The sequence below is a fragment of the Neolamprologus multifasciatus genome, chromosome 14 (genome assembly GCF_963576455.1).
Source record: "Neolamprologus multifasciatus chromosome 14, fNeoMul1.2, whole genome shotgun sequence".
Lineage (NCBI taxonomy): Eukaryota > Metazoa > Chordata > Actinopteri > Cichliformes > Cichlidae > Neolamprologus > Neolamprologus multifasciatus.
Genome location: NC_140452.1, coordinates 38,949,907 through 38,966,289, shown reverse-complemented (window position 1 = coordinate 38,966,289; position 16,383 = coordinate 38,949,907). Strand labels below are relative to the sequence as shown.

The 16,383-nt window shown below is 38.2% G+C and overlaps 1 protein-coding gene across 5 annotated transcripts in view; it reads left to right on the top strand.

The window, feature by feature from the left end:
* The window catches only part of sez6b (seizure related 6 homolog b), a 222,630-nt gene that overhangs the window by 80,805 nt on the left and 125,442 nt on the right, over positions 1-16,383 (top strand). For all 5 annotated transcript variants that reach the window (XR_014868696.1, XR_014868697.1, XM_085130752.1 and 2 more), the window contains exon 2: positions 11,883-12,407. Coding sequence is in view for 3 of the 5 variants with exons in the window: in XM_085130752.1 (XP_084986878.1) it covers positions 11,883-12,407 (525 nt within the window). In the remaining 2 variants the exon portion in view is untranslated. The remainder of the gene's footprint in view (positions 1-11,882; positions 12,408-16,383) is intronic.

Here is a 16,383-nt window from a genome sequence, read left to right as displayed (position 1 = left end):
TCTACATTTTCCTTAAAACGCCTTCAGTTAATCCAAAATGCTGCAGCGACAGTACCGACAGGAAAACTAGACAGGGTAACTGGAAATAAGATATTTCTCCCATATCGGTTTCTCTTCATTGGCCACCTGTCAAGTCTAGAGTCAAAATTAAAATCTGTCTCTACATACAAAGTCTTAAATAAAAAAGGCCTCATCATATCTTAAAGAACGCATAGTAGCATATTATTTGCACATTATTCCAATAAAGCACTATACTCTCAGACTGAAAACATACTTGTGATTCCTCGGGTATTTAAAAGCCTTCAGCTTTCAGATCCCTCTTCTGTGGAACCAGCTCCCAGTTTGGATTTGGGAGACAGACACCCTCTCTCTACTGGGGTAAAAACTTTCCTTTTTGAGAAAACTTAGAGTTTGGGATGAATCAGGTGACCCTGAACCCTCCCTTACTTAAATTTCTATGGTCTTAGGCTGTTGGGCCTTCCCATGATCCACTAAGCATTTCTTTTCCACTCACCTATTTTGTCTCTCCTTGTTGTTATACGTCACTATTACTGCTACTGCTAATTACTAAACTCTGCCTCTGCGCCCCAAAGAATGTCTTGTGTTCACTTTTTTTCCCTTTCCTCAACCAGTCGTGACAGATGCCTTGCCCCTCCCCCCAAACCTGGTTTTGCTCGAGCTTTTGTTCGGTTAAAGAGAATTTTTCCTTCCTACCACTTGCTCATCGGTGGTCATGTGATTGCTGTAATTTTATTTTGTGTTTGTTTACAATGTAAAGTGCCTTCAGGTGGCCCTTACTGTGAATTGGTGGTATATACATTAAATAATATGTAGACTTGTTAAACAAACATATGCTTGAACGGAATAGAGTTTCTACAAGCAAAGACAGTAAGAAAACAGTTCCTTCTAGCTTGTTATCTAGTGGTCACTTCTATTTTACTCAACTATTAGCAGCATTCACCTGTGTGGTCACTACAACATCCAGTTATAAATCAGTTTGGAGTCCTCAATTCAATCATTTTTACAGCTCTGAATGGATTTCTGCCAGGTCAGACATATCAAGCACTGAAAGCACAGCTTTGTTTTGTCTCAGTAAGTACTTTCCCTCTATATCACAATTCCTGCCAGTGATGAGGTGGAAGTCTGCCAAACAATTCCTGCTCGCCATTGTTAGATAGGTGGATCCAGACTTCTCTCTAGGGCTGTTTTTTTCCTTTTTTTTTGTCTCTTTCTTTTTCTACGATCCATGGGTGGAAAAGTGACAGCCACCAGAACCTGAGCTCACCCTGAATCCTCACTGATTATTGCTACACTTAGAGCAAAAACAGGGTCCCTGTCTCTCAGCATTTTGGCACATACAGCGAGCAAAATCAAATGCAATAAAAGCATGTCTGGATTTGGGCTTGTTAAGCAAGAGAAGAGCCTTTAATTGCTTGAGCTTTGTGCAGCTTCACAAAGAGAATACATCGCTAATCTGTAGCTCAAGGGTGAATGTTTGTGACTAAAAAAGCAAAGATGTAAAGTATGGTGGAGGAAAAAGAAAGGTGACACACTGTGGCTGCTGGCAGAGTATTTAATTTTATCATCATGACATGTGTCTGTGAGGTTCACTCAGAATATTTCAATTACACTGGTGAGGACTGAGCTTCTTGTGATTTGTGGTAAACCACAATGGAAGCTCTTGAAAGGCTTTTAAATTTTGGTTTATGTTACTATTCAGTTATGATAACATTGAATCATGTCTGACATAAGGAAACATAGTAAACTGCAACAGACACTTCAAAAAAGCCTCACAGGGAAAAACCAGTGAGACTAATTTAACAGAGAAAAAGCAAAGGAACACATTAATACATGCACTGCTGTAATATTTGACTTTCTATATTTTGACAACTATCTGACTTTCTCACATAATTTAGCGCTGAGGGAGTGAGTGTGAAAAATGCAACATTTTCTTCAGCGCCAGTTTGTAAAATAGGGTGAATAAAGCATTATCATCACAATTACTTTAAGCTGAAATAGTGATTCAGGTAGAACATATGTTTGAGTGGCTGCAAGAAACGAAAAACCCCAGAAAAACACTACATTTATGTGACGATCAAGTAACAAACTGACAAAGAAGGAGGAAAAATATACGTGCAAATCATGGGAAGCGATCATAGTTGCAAACAATCAGTGACTGAGAGAAGAAGTCAAACTAAACACAAGGCACAAGGAACAATTGACTATCAAAATAAAGCAGGAAATAAAATGTTATAACCACAACGGAACAAAAGGATGAGAGAACCTAATACATGGCCAATGACACAAGAGGATGGAACAAAATTTCTTATACAGCCATAATCTGACAACAAAACATAACACAATGCGGCAAATGCATGAAAACAATAGGCAAACTATAGGCAGGAATAGAGGACTGAGGAGTAACTACACTCAAAGGAAAACATCAAGCAAGTAATCAAACAACGTAAGAATCAACAGTGTGTAACACACAAGTGCATATTTAAATAAATAAAACTAAAAAGTCCATAAACACAGAGACATAGGCTCAATGACCCAGGGCCATGCCATTACACTGCAGCCAATGGTACGTGACTTGTCTATGATTTCACTTCTCTTCTTTTAGGGGCATATCCTCGGGCAGAATACTGAACCCTGAGTTGCAGCCATCAGAGTGCCCGTGACATAGGTGTTCAGGTGAAGTCAGTGGGACTTGTAATAGAAAGTGCTCTGACTGCTCAAATTGAATAGAAAGGTACTGGTTTATTTACCATTTACCATTCTTTTAGGTTGTTGAGATTGGAAAACATGCTCCATAGATTAAAAACATTATTAACCAGCTTGTACTGCACACACTCCTCTTGACCACTTTAAGTGTCTGAAGCACACGTCTATGCAACTCTCCCAGTGCTTCATGTGCTGCACTCACATTAGTGGTCACCCAGTCTAACTTCAGAAAGCTTAAATGAAAGAAATCCCATTAAAGACAGTTGTGTTTTCTTTGTCTTTTAACAGCCAAATAAAGTCAAAATATTCATAAAAGGAGACCATTCAGGCTCACTTATTCTTCTCATGGCATACAGGACCTTTGTCTATAGTAGAAGTGGATGGTTATTTTGTCAAAAATGTGTTTGATATACTGTAGTTCAGCTGAATGACTGCTAAAGAAAGATTTAGAATAATCCAAAGATCAGGCTTTGGCAGCACAAAGCAGAGCTTTTCTTCCAGGGTGCGTGTGTCTCCTACTGTAAACTCCTTTGAACTTTAATGTGAGGGATTTGTACTGGAATCATGGTTTATTCAAAGGTGAGCTTAGAATCAGTTGTGGCTCTTTGACAGCTTTGGGGGAAGACATCAAAGATTCCCTGAAGGTGTTCTGCTCATTTTCACAATTGTCCTCTTGCTGTAGCACAAAGAACAGAAACCTGCTGCTGAAGAAAAGAAACAGCCAAAAGAAAGAAAAGAAAAGCACACTGCTTCGTTGTGAAAGAAAAAGTGTTTTTTTTGCTTCTTTTGTTTGCCCCCTTCCTTATTTCCTGGTGTTTTTCATATTTGTCACTTACCTACATGTTTGAGATCATCAAACAAATTTTAGTATTAGACAAAGATAACCGGAGTAAATACAAAATGGAGTTTTTAATGATGATTTCATTGATTAAGCTATCTGGTCCTGTGTAAGTAATGAAATCATTAATGAACTGTGATTAGCCACATTTTTTGGAAAGCTGAGTTTAGTTTCACTAAACACTTATGCCTGATTACTGCCAGACCTGTTGAATAAAAAAAAAATCACTTAAATAGAACCTGTTTGACAAATTGAAGCAGGCTAAAGGATCTGAAAAAGCAACACATCATACCACAATCTAAAGAAACACTTGAGAAACAAAATCACGGACCTCTATCAGTAGGAAAAGTGTAACAAAGCCATTTCTAAGGCTTTGGGACTCCATTTACCCATGGTGAGAGCCATTATCCAGTAATGGTAAGAACCTTTCTGGGAGTGACCAGCCTACCAAAATTATTTTCAGAGCATTGCGCAGAACACATGTTGTAGTGATGTGTCGGTCGCAAACGAAATGGCTCTTAGAGCCGGCTCCTTATCGCGAGCCGTGTTTTTTTTTTCTTTCTCTCAGCCTCTCTCTCTCGCACTTTTTTTCCGCTTCACTCAGCATGCGAGCCTTGTGCTTTACGCTGGGAAGAGGGGGGAGGGGCGGTAGTTACACTCAATAGCACAGGAACAGAGCCGGAGGGAGAGACAGAGAAAGAGCCAGGGACAACAACGTCACATTAGAAAGGTATAGTAATCATCCACAACTATTTTCAGTTGCAGATAATAAAGGATTCAGAAAGTTTATTCATGCAGGTCCATATGACAGAGGATATGCATCTTCTTTTTGTTTTCATATTAGAATTTATATTTAATTGTGTTGTGGTTTGCAATGTTTTGTGTTGTTTCACTTTAAATTTGTAAAAGGAAAAAGCTGAAAATTTAAATAGTTAAAAGTTGAAATGTGAATAGTTGATTTTTGTATTATATGATTTATTTATTACATTTTATGTGGAGTGAATAAATAAAAGTATATTTACGGTGGCCCCTACAGACAAAGCACGTACAAACTCCAAAACACGTAAAAACACGTAAAAACTCCAAAACACGTACAAACTCAGAAGCACATAAAAACTCAAAACATGTACAAAAGACAACAGAAGTGCTCCAGGATGCTAGGGGGCAGTGTTGAGTTTTTGTTACCTAGTGGCTACACAAGCCAGCAAGTACCAACGACCAGATTTGGTGTGTGGTAGTAACAGGTAAATGAACATTTTTTTTTATTATTTGACTATATATGAATGCTTGTGTATAAATACAACCGTTTCGGAGCCGAAAGAGCCGGTTCTCTAAAAAGAGCCGGAAATCCCATCACTACTCAGTATATATTAATAGACCTCTCTGCATTGAATCATATCTGTTATTAACCTCTGTCTCTCTTCCATAGCATGTCTTTTATCCTGTCTTCCTTCTCTCACCCCAACCGGTCCCTGAGCCTGGTTCTGCCGGAGGTTTCTTCCTGTTAAAAGGGAGTTTTTCCTTCCCACTGTCGCCAAAGTGCTTGCTCATAGGGGGTCATATGATTGTTGGGTTTTTCTCTGTATCTATGAAGCGCCTTGAGGCGACTTTTGTTGTGATTTGGCGCTATATAAATAAAATTGAATTGAATTGTAAAAGACTGATTGCCAGTCATTGCTAAAGCTTGATTTCAGCTGTTGCTGCTAAGGGTGACCCAACCAGTTATTAGGTTTAGGGGGCAATCATTTTCACACAGGACCATGTAGGTTTGTTTTCTTTTCCCTTGTTAATAATAAACACTTTAGAAACTGCATTTTGTGTTAACTTTTGTTATGCTTGTGTAATATTTAAATTTCTTTGATAATCTGAAACATTTAAGTGAGACAAACATATTAAAAAGACTTTTTCACACCATAAGGAGAAAAAAAAAGACTTTTTACAATTCTAAGATTCTAAGATTAGATTGTTTGCCACTGTTTGGTATTACTTTTATTCTTCAACAAGACTAAAATCTCTGAGAAAAGCTTCTTCTCATTTCTTTAAGCAGTTTTCATTAATAGTCCTCTGGGTTTCTTGAATGACATACCCAAGGTCTTCTTTGGATGTTGGCTGCCTTTTGTTCTACTCTCTGACAAGATGATTCAACACTGCTTCAATACTGTTGTGGTGCGGCCTCTGAGGAGGTCTTTTTTTCCTGTTTCATTTCTTTAAGAATTGCTTCTTGACAATCACCCATCCACTGAGACCATTTCTGATGAAGCTTTCTTATGGACATGACTTTCAGATACTGTTCACTTGGCCTCCACTTGTCCAGCTTCCTTAATTTTCTAAGCACACACTACACAGCATATTTATATAAACCAAATCTTCAGCTAATAGAACTTTGGAATAATTTTATTGGTGCAAAAATACTATTTTATGTGTGTCAAATGGTATTATCTTGGATACTGTGGCTTCACTGAAAGAAAAAAACTCCCAGAACTTCAATTACCTCCTCCTAACTATTAATGTGTCCAGTAGATCCAATTTCTACAGAGAAGTCCTACCATTAATTAATGCTTCGATCTTAATTGTGATCAGTGTTTCTCTAATTAACCCTCTGGGGTCCAGGGTATAATTGGTCATTTTTGACTACTTTTGATTTTACTTCTATATTTCACCTTTAAAAACTGTTTATCTTGCCTTGTTTGGTAGCATTATTTTCAGCAAAACCTCAAATATCTGAATTATCGTTATTTTTTTCATTTTGGCATACTATATTAGCACAATTGATCTAAATTCAGACAAATTTTTTTTTTAATCCGAGTAGAAAATATATTTTTTACTGTAAAAACGACAAACATGTTTAACGAATCATTTTCATAACTTGAAATGCAAATAGAAATTGTACCTTTCTAAAAATTATGCACAAGTTATGCAAACAACAAAGTTACATGGTGCTATTTACCTAAAAATGCAGCCAAGGCCTCAGGCATTTTTATATAACCATTTAAAACTATTTACAGAACAATCAGGTGTGCTGCATCAAATAAGAAGGCACACAAATTATTTGTGCCACTCCAAAAAAATGTTTTTGTCCACTATAAGACAGAGGAGAGCACCACAGGCTTAAACCCTGCAGGTCTGACAGGAGGTGTATCTGTCCTGTTTTCCATGCAGAGACAGCGTTTACACTGGAATCTGCCTTTGGTGGCTTTTTTGGAGCAAATGTGACAGTCACTATTATAACTAACACACAAAACAATGCCTACACTACACACTAACTATAGCCTCCAAACACACTAAACGTCACTAATGTCTCACATATGAAAACTCGCTCTCTCTCTTTCTTTTGCTCGCCCGCTCTGGCTCGCCGGTGTCACTCCTAAAACTTCCCTTTCTTCCGAAACAACCAAATGCCACATGTTGCCATATCATTTTATAAATGGTTGACATGGTACACTCTAACACCAATAAGGAAGGGAAGGGGTGTTTTTTCTTTTTTCACTCGCAAGCGGAGAGTGTTTGCTAGCGCTGTCCTTAGAAAACGCTGTTTTTACCGTTTCTTCCCGCTGTAAACACCACTGTTTTGTTCAGAAAAAAAAAAACACCGTGTGTATTTTTTATGTCATAATTCTGGCTTTACGTGGGCTATCGACACAATTTAAAGTGGTATATAGTTTGAAGTCCACACTTTTGACCCAAGTTGAAATAGAGATTCTGGGTCGCTGCATCTTGTCGCGGTATCGTCTTAAATTAGACATGTGATTTTGACGTGTCCCCAGAGGGTTAATAGTACCACAGGCCTTAAGATGGAAGCAATTTAACCAATCCTTTAAAAAAACAAACATCACTTGACCTACCTGTTTTAGCTAACTATAGGTCAGCAACATTTTATACCAAAAATTCTTAAAAGTAGTTGTATAAAAGCAGAGGTTTATCTGAAGAGTTATAGTCATGTTTCGGAAACTCAGCACAGTATGGAAATAGTATCTGTAACAGTTATGATCTTCTTATGGACTTTGACATACTTGTCTAGCTACACCTCAGTTCAGCTTTTGATACTGCTGACCATAATATTTTATTACAGAGATCAGAGTATGCCACAGGCATTAAAGTTATTGTGCAGCAGTGGTTTGAATCATATACACACACACACACACACACACATATATAATATATATATATATATATATATATATATATATATATATATATACTGTATGTATATATATATACTGTATATATATATATATACTGTGTATATATATATACTGTGTATATATATATACTGTGTATATATATATATATATATATATATATATATATATATATATATATATATATATATATATATGAATATATATGATTCAAACCACTGCTCTATCTATCTATCTATCTATCTATCTATTTATCTATCTATCTATATATAGATACACACACACACACACACACACACACACACACACACACACACACATACACACACACAGATATTTATATGTACAGTTGTGGTCAAAAGTTTACATACACTTGTAAAGAATATAATATAATGGCTCTACCGAGTGTCCCGTTATTTCTAAAACTCTGATTTTTCTCTGATAGAGTGATTGGAACAGATACTTCTTTGTCACAAAAAAACATTTATGAAGTTTGGTTCTTTTATGACTTTATTATGGGTTAACAGAAAAAAGTGATCACATCTGCTGGGTCAAAAATATACATACAGCAACATGAATTAGCAATTTTGGTGACTTAGAAAGTTGTCAGTGAACTGAGCTTCATGGCCTCTTAACTTCTTGTGAGTGATTATGAGTGACTACAGCTGGTGACTTCTCTGAGGCCAGTTAAATAGGGCTCAGGGATACAAACGCCCACAAATGCTATAATGGTCAAAGTCAAAGGAGCTCAGCATTGATCTGAAAAAGTGAATTATTGACTTAATGTTGCAGAGTTTCAGTCAGGTTTCAGAACTCATCACAGTACAGTTATTGATTCTAGGCTGGACTACTGTAATTCATTATTATTGAGATGGTAGAAACAAGAATGTAATAATTTCTAAGTTATTATCACTCAAGTCCCTGTGGTAGTTTCTGTGTAATAAGGAGGAAACAGAGCTGATAAAATGTAAAACTATATAGTATATAAATAAAATGGAATTAATTTGAATTGGATGACCATTAAAATGCAGGGTTGGGCAAATCTGTTCTCAATACTACTACTACTAAAAATAATAATAATAGTAAGAAGAGGGAGAAGAATTAATCTATTGATCTGAAATTACTCCTTCTTAATTAATCATCAGTATTATCAATATTGATTATAGTTTGGCATATACCCTTCAGTATACTTAAGTATTTTTATAGATTTCAAATCCTTCTGTATCTGTAATATTCTAGCACACAACTGAATTATTTTGACCCAAATAAAACACAAGCATATCCATTACATTATAGACTTTGTAGCAGCAAGCTGCAGATGTTCAGTCAATTGACTTAAGATTCTTTATTTTCCATTATTTTCCTTGTTACTTGCAAATCTACTCAATTGTGTGCAAAGAGCTGTGCACATGTTTGACAAGGGAGTTGCTGGGAGGAAAGTGGCACAGCTACAATAAAGCCTGATTGTTTGAAGCAGTTAGCTATTAGCTGGAAGAGAGTGGGAGTTATTATGGTGGAAATGAAGCATTGTTAAGGAAACATAAGACTTCCCTCAGTGGATGATAGCCTCCTGAAGTGGTCTCAGATTAGATCTCACAGGTGCACTTGGGAGGGCAGCACTAATCATTACATTGGGAGAATTATAGCGGCTCATCAAATCTCCTCAGGAACGAACATTAAGGCTTATTACAAGGATGATAGCGAGGGTAGAATCCACTAATGTGAATAATTTATGAGAACTCTTTGGGTTGTACTGTTGGGCTTTTTAAAAGAACTTTCCCATTTGCCAATTGACTCCCTACACTAATGCACTGCTCCACATAAATAAGTGTTGAAAGCAAGTCTGACTTAATAGCTTTAAAAAAATGGTATGAATTTGCAGTGATATATAAGTAAATGTTATTGTCTCCATCCAAAAGCATGTGACGGGCCCTCGCTGCCTGGATGTCAGGATGCACCGCTTTGGACAGAGTAAAGACATAAAGGGGGGGACTGCATGTCAGTTTAATTCTGCGATATGAAATTAAGCTATCAAAATCACTGCAGCTTTGTGAAATAAAACATGTTTCAATTACACGGCATTTTGAAATAATCTTACAAAACATTTGAGCCATGAATAGTCTTTTTGTCTTTTTCTGACTGTAGAGATCATACAAATGTAATCATTTGTATCGTTTAATCATTTAATCATTGTGCTTACACACCCATGGCCAAGAAATCTAGTACAGGGACATTCCAGAATTTAATCTCCATTTGTTATTCTCCTAAAGTTTTTTAGTTCAGCACTAAATTAATAAAAATGATTAGTTCTGTACAATGCAGCATGACTTATTTCACCACCATAAAAGTGTGACAGTTTTGTTCAATGCTGTACAGTGAGTTGTTTCATTCATTACATTTCATGAAATCTTCTCTAGTTGATGGAGATTCATCCAGGTCATGGTCTAAGGCAGTCCGTGAGTCGTTTGGTACCGGGCTGCAAGAGTTGAGGCTTGAGTGTGAAATTTACGGTTTTCAGGGTTTTTATCATTATTTAGTTGTCGTTTTTATTGTTAACTCTGTTTCCCTGGGTCGTTTCCTGTGTGTTATGAATAAATCTTCGGTTTTTCGGTGCCGGTACTGGTTTTATTTTGTTGTATTTATCCGTGACACCTTAAAGGCCGGTCCGTGAAAATATTGTTGGACATAAACTGGTCCGTGGCGGTTGAGGGACCGCTGGTCTAAGGAGCTTTGAAAGAAAGCAACTGGACTTCTTTGAGTTTCTTGAAGACATTTCACCTCCCATAGGAGAAGCTTCTTCAGTTCTTCTCTACATCACACATGTTGGCGAGCAAGAGGAAAGCTTAATCTTTGAAGCTTGTTTACTTGCTAGTAGCTGTGTTTCCATACAAAGCGCAGCTGGCAACTGATCTCAGAGCAGTGAAAGCTAAACGAGTGACAGCTTGCCTAGCACACTTGTCTCACATGAATTTACTATGAAAGACCAGAGGTTTATTCACAATGTGCACGCAGAATATCTCTTTGACATTTCCAGAGAGATCTGACAAGCCAGGGAGATTCCTCTACCACGTCAACTACTAATTTGACCCCATCTGCTCCATCTGCATGCCAAATATCCTTGGGCAGGAACTCCAATTTGCTCTCTGATGCTTCGATGGTAAATGGTCTGTATTTGTATAGCGCTTTTCTAGTCCCTACGGACCCCAAAGCGCTTTACACAACCAGTCATCCACCCATTCACACACTGGTGATGGCAGCTACATTGTACCCACAGCCACCCTGGGGCGCACTGACAGAGGCGAGGCTGCCGGACACTGGCGCCACCGGGCCCTCTGACCACCACCAGTAGCAACGGGTGAAGTGTCTTGCCCAAGGACACAACGACCGAGACTGTCCAAGCCGGGGCTCGAACCGGCAACCTTCCGATTACAAGGCGAACTCCCAACTCTTGAGATCGCCCCGATCAGAGTATGGATGTGTGTGAATACCGTAGAAAAAGTACTTGTGTGAATGGGTGAGTGAGGCAAGTTGTGTAAAGCACTTTGAGTGCTCAGGTAGAGCAGAAAAGCATTATGTATAAGAACCAGTCCATTTACCATTTAGTTCGATCATGCTACTCACTTGTGTCAGCAGAATATTCCTTTTACAACATAACAAAAAATTGAAAAGTTCACACTATGAAAGTAAACTAAGTAAAATAAAATTTAAAAAAAATTGTACAAAACAGTCAACACATAGAAAGAAATGAAAACATGCAAATCACAAACTGAATATTCTACATTTTAAACCACCTTCTCCAAAGTAAAATATTTACAACAGAACCGTACTGCAAAGTAGCACAAAACCTTTTTCCATCTTTGAAGGGAATTAATAAAAGTTCCTATAAATGCATCATGTCTTTATAATGTTAGTCTTGATTTTAACCCCCTGAGACTCATTTTTTTCATTTCTTCTACATATTTATTTGGACCTTGCAATTATAAAAACTATGCACTATCATTGTTGTTTTGTTTTTTTAAAGTTGATCTGCTAGAAGTGTGATAATGGCTGTGAATGGAGAGGTTCAGAACTAGAGCAACAAGCAGGAAAGTAAAGCGTGGAATTCCTGCAATTGGCCAAGTGATGATTAAGTCTGTGATATGAACCACCATCCATCTATGATTTTCTTTCATTCTCTGCAGCCTTTGCCTCTGAGGATAGTCTCTCCATCACTCCTGGGGGCATTCCCAACCTTTACCCTACTACCCAGGACACAGACAGGAGGCTCCCTGTGGTCACCACTGCACCGCCAATCAACATCCTGAATCATCACCCACTCTACCGGAATCCGCCCCAACACCAGGCCCACCCAGGCCCTCGTGGTCAGGCAAAGTACCTTGAAGAAAGTGGAGGATCAAGCTCTCAGCTTTCCACATCACCATCCAGGAGAACACTGGATAACAGTGATGAAAGGATTTCAGACGAGACTCCTGAAAGCTCCAACATGCAAGCAACCCTTTCCATACATGCATTAGCAACCACTTCTCTCTCCAGTGCACTTCTTCCAGTTACCAGCAGGGTTTTGAAAGGCCCCAAACATCCTACCATTATCACCCCCAGTGATACTGCTGCAAGGGAAAAGGTTGCAGGGGCAGGCAGCGATGAAGAGGAGACAACCACCACCACTATCACAACCACCACCATCATCACCACCATGCAGAGTCCAGGTAAGAATAGATCTTTAGATACACCTCATTGCATAAAAATAATAGTTTTTATTATAAAGTGCAAATTAATTATAGGGAAGGGAATGTATGTGTGTGTGTGTGTGTGTGTGTGGGGGGGGGGGTTACGAGTGGAGACATTTGTGAAGTGTTGTGTCAGTTAAACTATCATCAAGTCAGCAAGAAAACAGGAAAGACTTTAATTTTTTGTGTGAGTGATTTAATTGACTATGAAAAATGTTTTGATTAGCTGGTTCATAATAGTTTATAAATGTAGAAATATGAAAGCATTAACAAACAATGTTATACTTTTAATAAACAAATGCTAATTTATATCTAAAGAAATATAGTTCTGTATAGTGGTAACATTCATATAGCGTTTTGCTAAGCACTTTACAAACCACATTTAAACGTCTTTATTCTATAAACTTTAGGCACTTCGTCTACCTCATTTCCATGGCTAGTTTAGAGACCACAGTTAACCTGAACCTGCATTACCTTCAATTGCAGGAAATCTAAAGGGAGGAAACCCAGAGGGAAAGAAAGGCTAGACAAATGAGAATATGCAAACTTCCTACAGAAAGGCACCAGCTGGGAACCTTAGGAAGGAATCTGCTAGCTAAGTTGACAGTGCTAACCCTGTGCACCCTGTAGTGTTTCAGTGAGTCCGCACCCCAAATATTTAGAGCAGAGCCCCACATATTTCTGGTCCTTAAAGCTAATTTGAAGTGTCAGAGGTAAAGGGAGAGAATCTGTGCTGTACAATTGAAGTGCTCTCTGTCTCGCTCTCCCTTTGGAATCAAGCTTAGACAGGAATCAGTAAAGAGTTAACTCACATTTAAATTGAATTTCTATTAAAACATTACCGGTGCTGTTGAATAATATTTTATGTATCTTATGTTCAGAAGCAGTAATCAGCAGTAACAATGTACATATGTCGGTTTCTGCTATGTATGTTTATTCAATCCATGAAACCTCTAGTTTATATTTACTGCAAATATATCGGAACCACAGCAGCTCATAGCAATCTGCAATCTGCAAGCAGTCTGTAAATTAAAAAACAAAACATTTTTCAACACTCACACACCCACATACAAACACACCTTTTACCCTTTTCATAAAATTACCGTTACACCTTAAAAAGTAATAGTCTAAACAATTCAAACACCATAGAAGCCCCGTCTCTTATATCTCTTACTTTATCAGTTGACTTTGTTATTTCTTTTGTTGACACCCATGATGACTTCAAGCTCTCAGCTAATATCTACTCTGTTTGCATTTCTTATGACTGGACTGCCATGGGACTGAAATAAATTACAACAGCATCATTGCATCACTAACCCTTAATCAAGAGGTCCAAACAGGGACCACAGCAGAACAACTCAGAGACTCTCTGTTATGAAGAGAGCGGACTGGGAAAATAAATATCAAGGTATTAATTTCATCTCGACTTTTCAGGTCAGGAAGAGCAAAGTGGGAGTAGCTTGATTAATCAGCTCATCTGTGTTCAAGGTTATAACAGAGCAAAGCACTGACAGACAAACCCTGCTCCAAGACAGACATTCAGGCACAACATTGTAATTCAGCAATAATGCTGGAGTGGACACTCCCTGAAGGGAAGTACCAAGGGGACACAGAGAGGATGTTCTTCTTCATAAAGAAGCACTTCAGCAAAAGTTTACTTTTTAGCTTAGAGATGGATGAAGGCGGTGGAGCAGAAAGCTCCCGAAGGCCACTAAGAAATGATCTGTCCTCAGCTGTCCATCACAGAGCTCAGCTGCTTCCAAAGGCAGCCAGAGACAGAGTTATTACAGTGAAGACAAGAAAAGATCTTTAGAGCATTCTCTATGTGCCAAATAATCCACATGGTTGCATAATTTGACATTTTCTAACCAACACTAATGATTATTTAAACCTTTTATTAAATTGTGAAGTACTAAAACAGAGCGTTTCTCTATTTCGTAATAATAAGGCAAATTTGTTATTAATTAAAGATAACTCAAAATATAAATTTAATTAATACATCAATGATAAATGTAATTTGAGTAGTAGAAATTACTGTTCTGAGTTTTGTGTGTGTGTGTGTGAGCGTGTGTGTGTGTGTGTGTGTGTGTGTGCATCAGCCAGCCCATGAGCCAGCCATCCTTGGCAGTTTTGTGTGTTCTGGAGGAAAGAATGAAGATAAAAACTGTGTCGCCAACTCCTTAAGCGCATAATCCTGCATCAGAAAAAGAGCATTAAGTGTCGTATTGTTAAACACAGAACCCTCATTTCTATGTGATTTTAACCGATGGTTAATTATATACTGACTGTTGCATATAAATAATATATATATTATTTAAATATATAATATCTATATATTTATTTATAGTGATGATGAAAACTTCCTCTGGTTGCCCAGCTGCTTTCTCATTGGATGATTAAAATCAACTGGGAACAAGGGGATCTTTTGCTACAGCTACAAATTCTGTCCATAAACAGTCCAACACCCACCAGAAATGAGTCCAACTTATTGCCAGCAATGCAGACCAAACTCTTGCAATGATGTACATGGGCTAAATAGCTTGTAACAAAGGGTCAGACACCCATATTCGTGCAGCCTTCTCCAGGTCCAAAAAATACATTTAGATTGGTTGGGCAAACTTCCATGCACGCTAGAACATCTTTGAGAGGAAAAAGAGCAGGTCCAGCATTCCTTAATCCGGGACAAAAGCATGATTGAATATAAATTTTTTTTTTAAAAAAATCTTAGAGAGGTAGAGCTTTTTAGAAGTAAACTGGGCAGAGATTTACCAATCTGCAAAAAAAACTACAAATACAAATTGTGGATCATCTACAGTACATAACCTCATCAAAAGTTTCAGAAAATCTGGAGAAAATTCGGATACAAGGGACAAGGCTAAAAACCTGTATTGGATCACCCTGATCTTTATGCCCTCAGGCACTGTTGCATTAAAAACAGCATAATTCTGGTCACTTAATCACTGGTGGTGGTCAGAGGGCCCGGTGGCGCCAGTGTCCGGCAGCCTCGCCTCTGTCAGTGCGCCCCAGGGCAGCTGTGGCTACACTGTAGCTGCCATCACCAGTGTCTGAATGTGTGTGTGAATGACTGAATGTAGTGTAAAGCGCTTTGGGGCCCTTAGGGACTAAGTAAAGCGCTATACAAATGCAGGCCATTTACCATTTACCATTTAAATCACTACATAGACTCAGAAACACTAAGAAATGATCATATATGAACACAGTTCGCCATGCAATCCATAACTGCAGTTAAAGCTCTATCATGGAATGAACCAGCTAAATGGGAACCGGATATAGAAGCACTGCTATGTTCTCAGTTAAGCTCAATTAAAACTGATCATGGCAAATTAGTCAAATTAGGAATTGGGAATCTTTTTCTGTGATCAGAAAAATTGAAATTGCTTTAACAATATCAGTGTTATTTGCTTTATGCACATAACGAGTTCAGATCAGTAGCGTCTGTGTTGGTTGGAGTGGTTGATTGACTGATCAACAGGTCTTACAATAATTATTTACCCCACTGTAATTATTTACCAGACTTCCCTGGTGAAGGCACAGTCTCCTCGACACGCTCACAGCTGCAGGAGAGAGAAATCATGTAAATGTATTTGCTCAGGTGAAAATCACCCAGTGATACTGTTCTAGAGTTAAGCAGCTGGGCATTGAACCCCCAAGAGTCAACCCCACATAGCCCACACAATGTGTTTACACATGGCCCAAATACCGCAAAGAATGAAGGCCCTTTGGTGGCCCAGATTTGTTTTTCCAGAGGTAATCCACACATGGGCCAGCACAAGGCCAGTTGCAGACACACTGGTGGTCCTGTGCTGGCCCAGAACAGTTTCAGCCTAATGTGCACCTTAATCAAGCCACGTAATAACAACATGTGCCAGAACATAATAGTGCAAAAGTAACATGATGAAACTCTGTTCAGACAGTGAATGGGCTGTTTCGTATA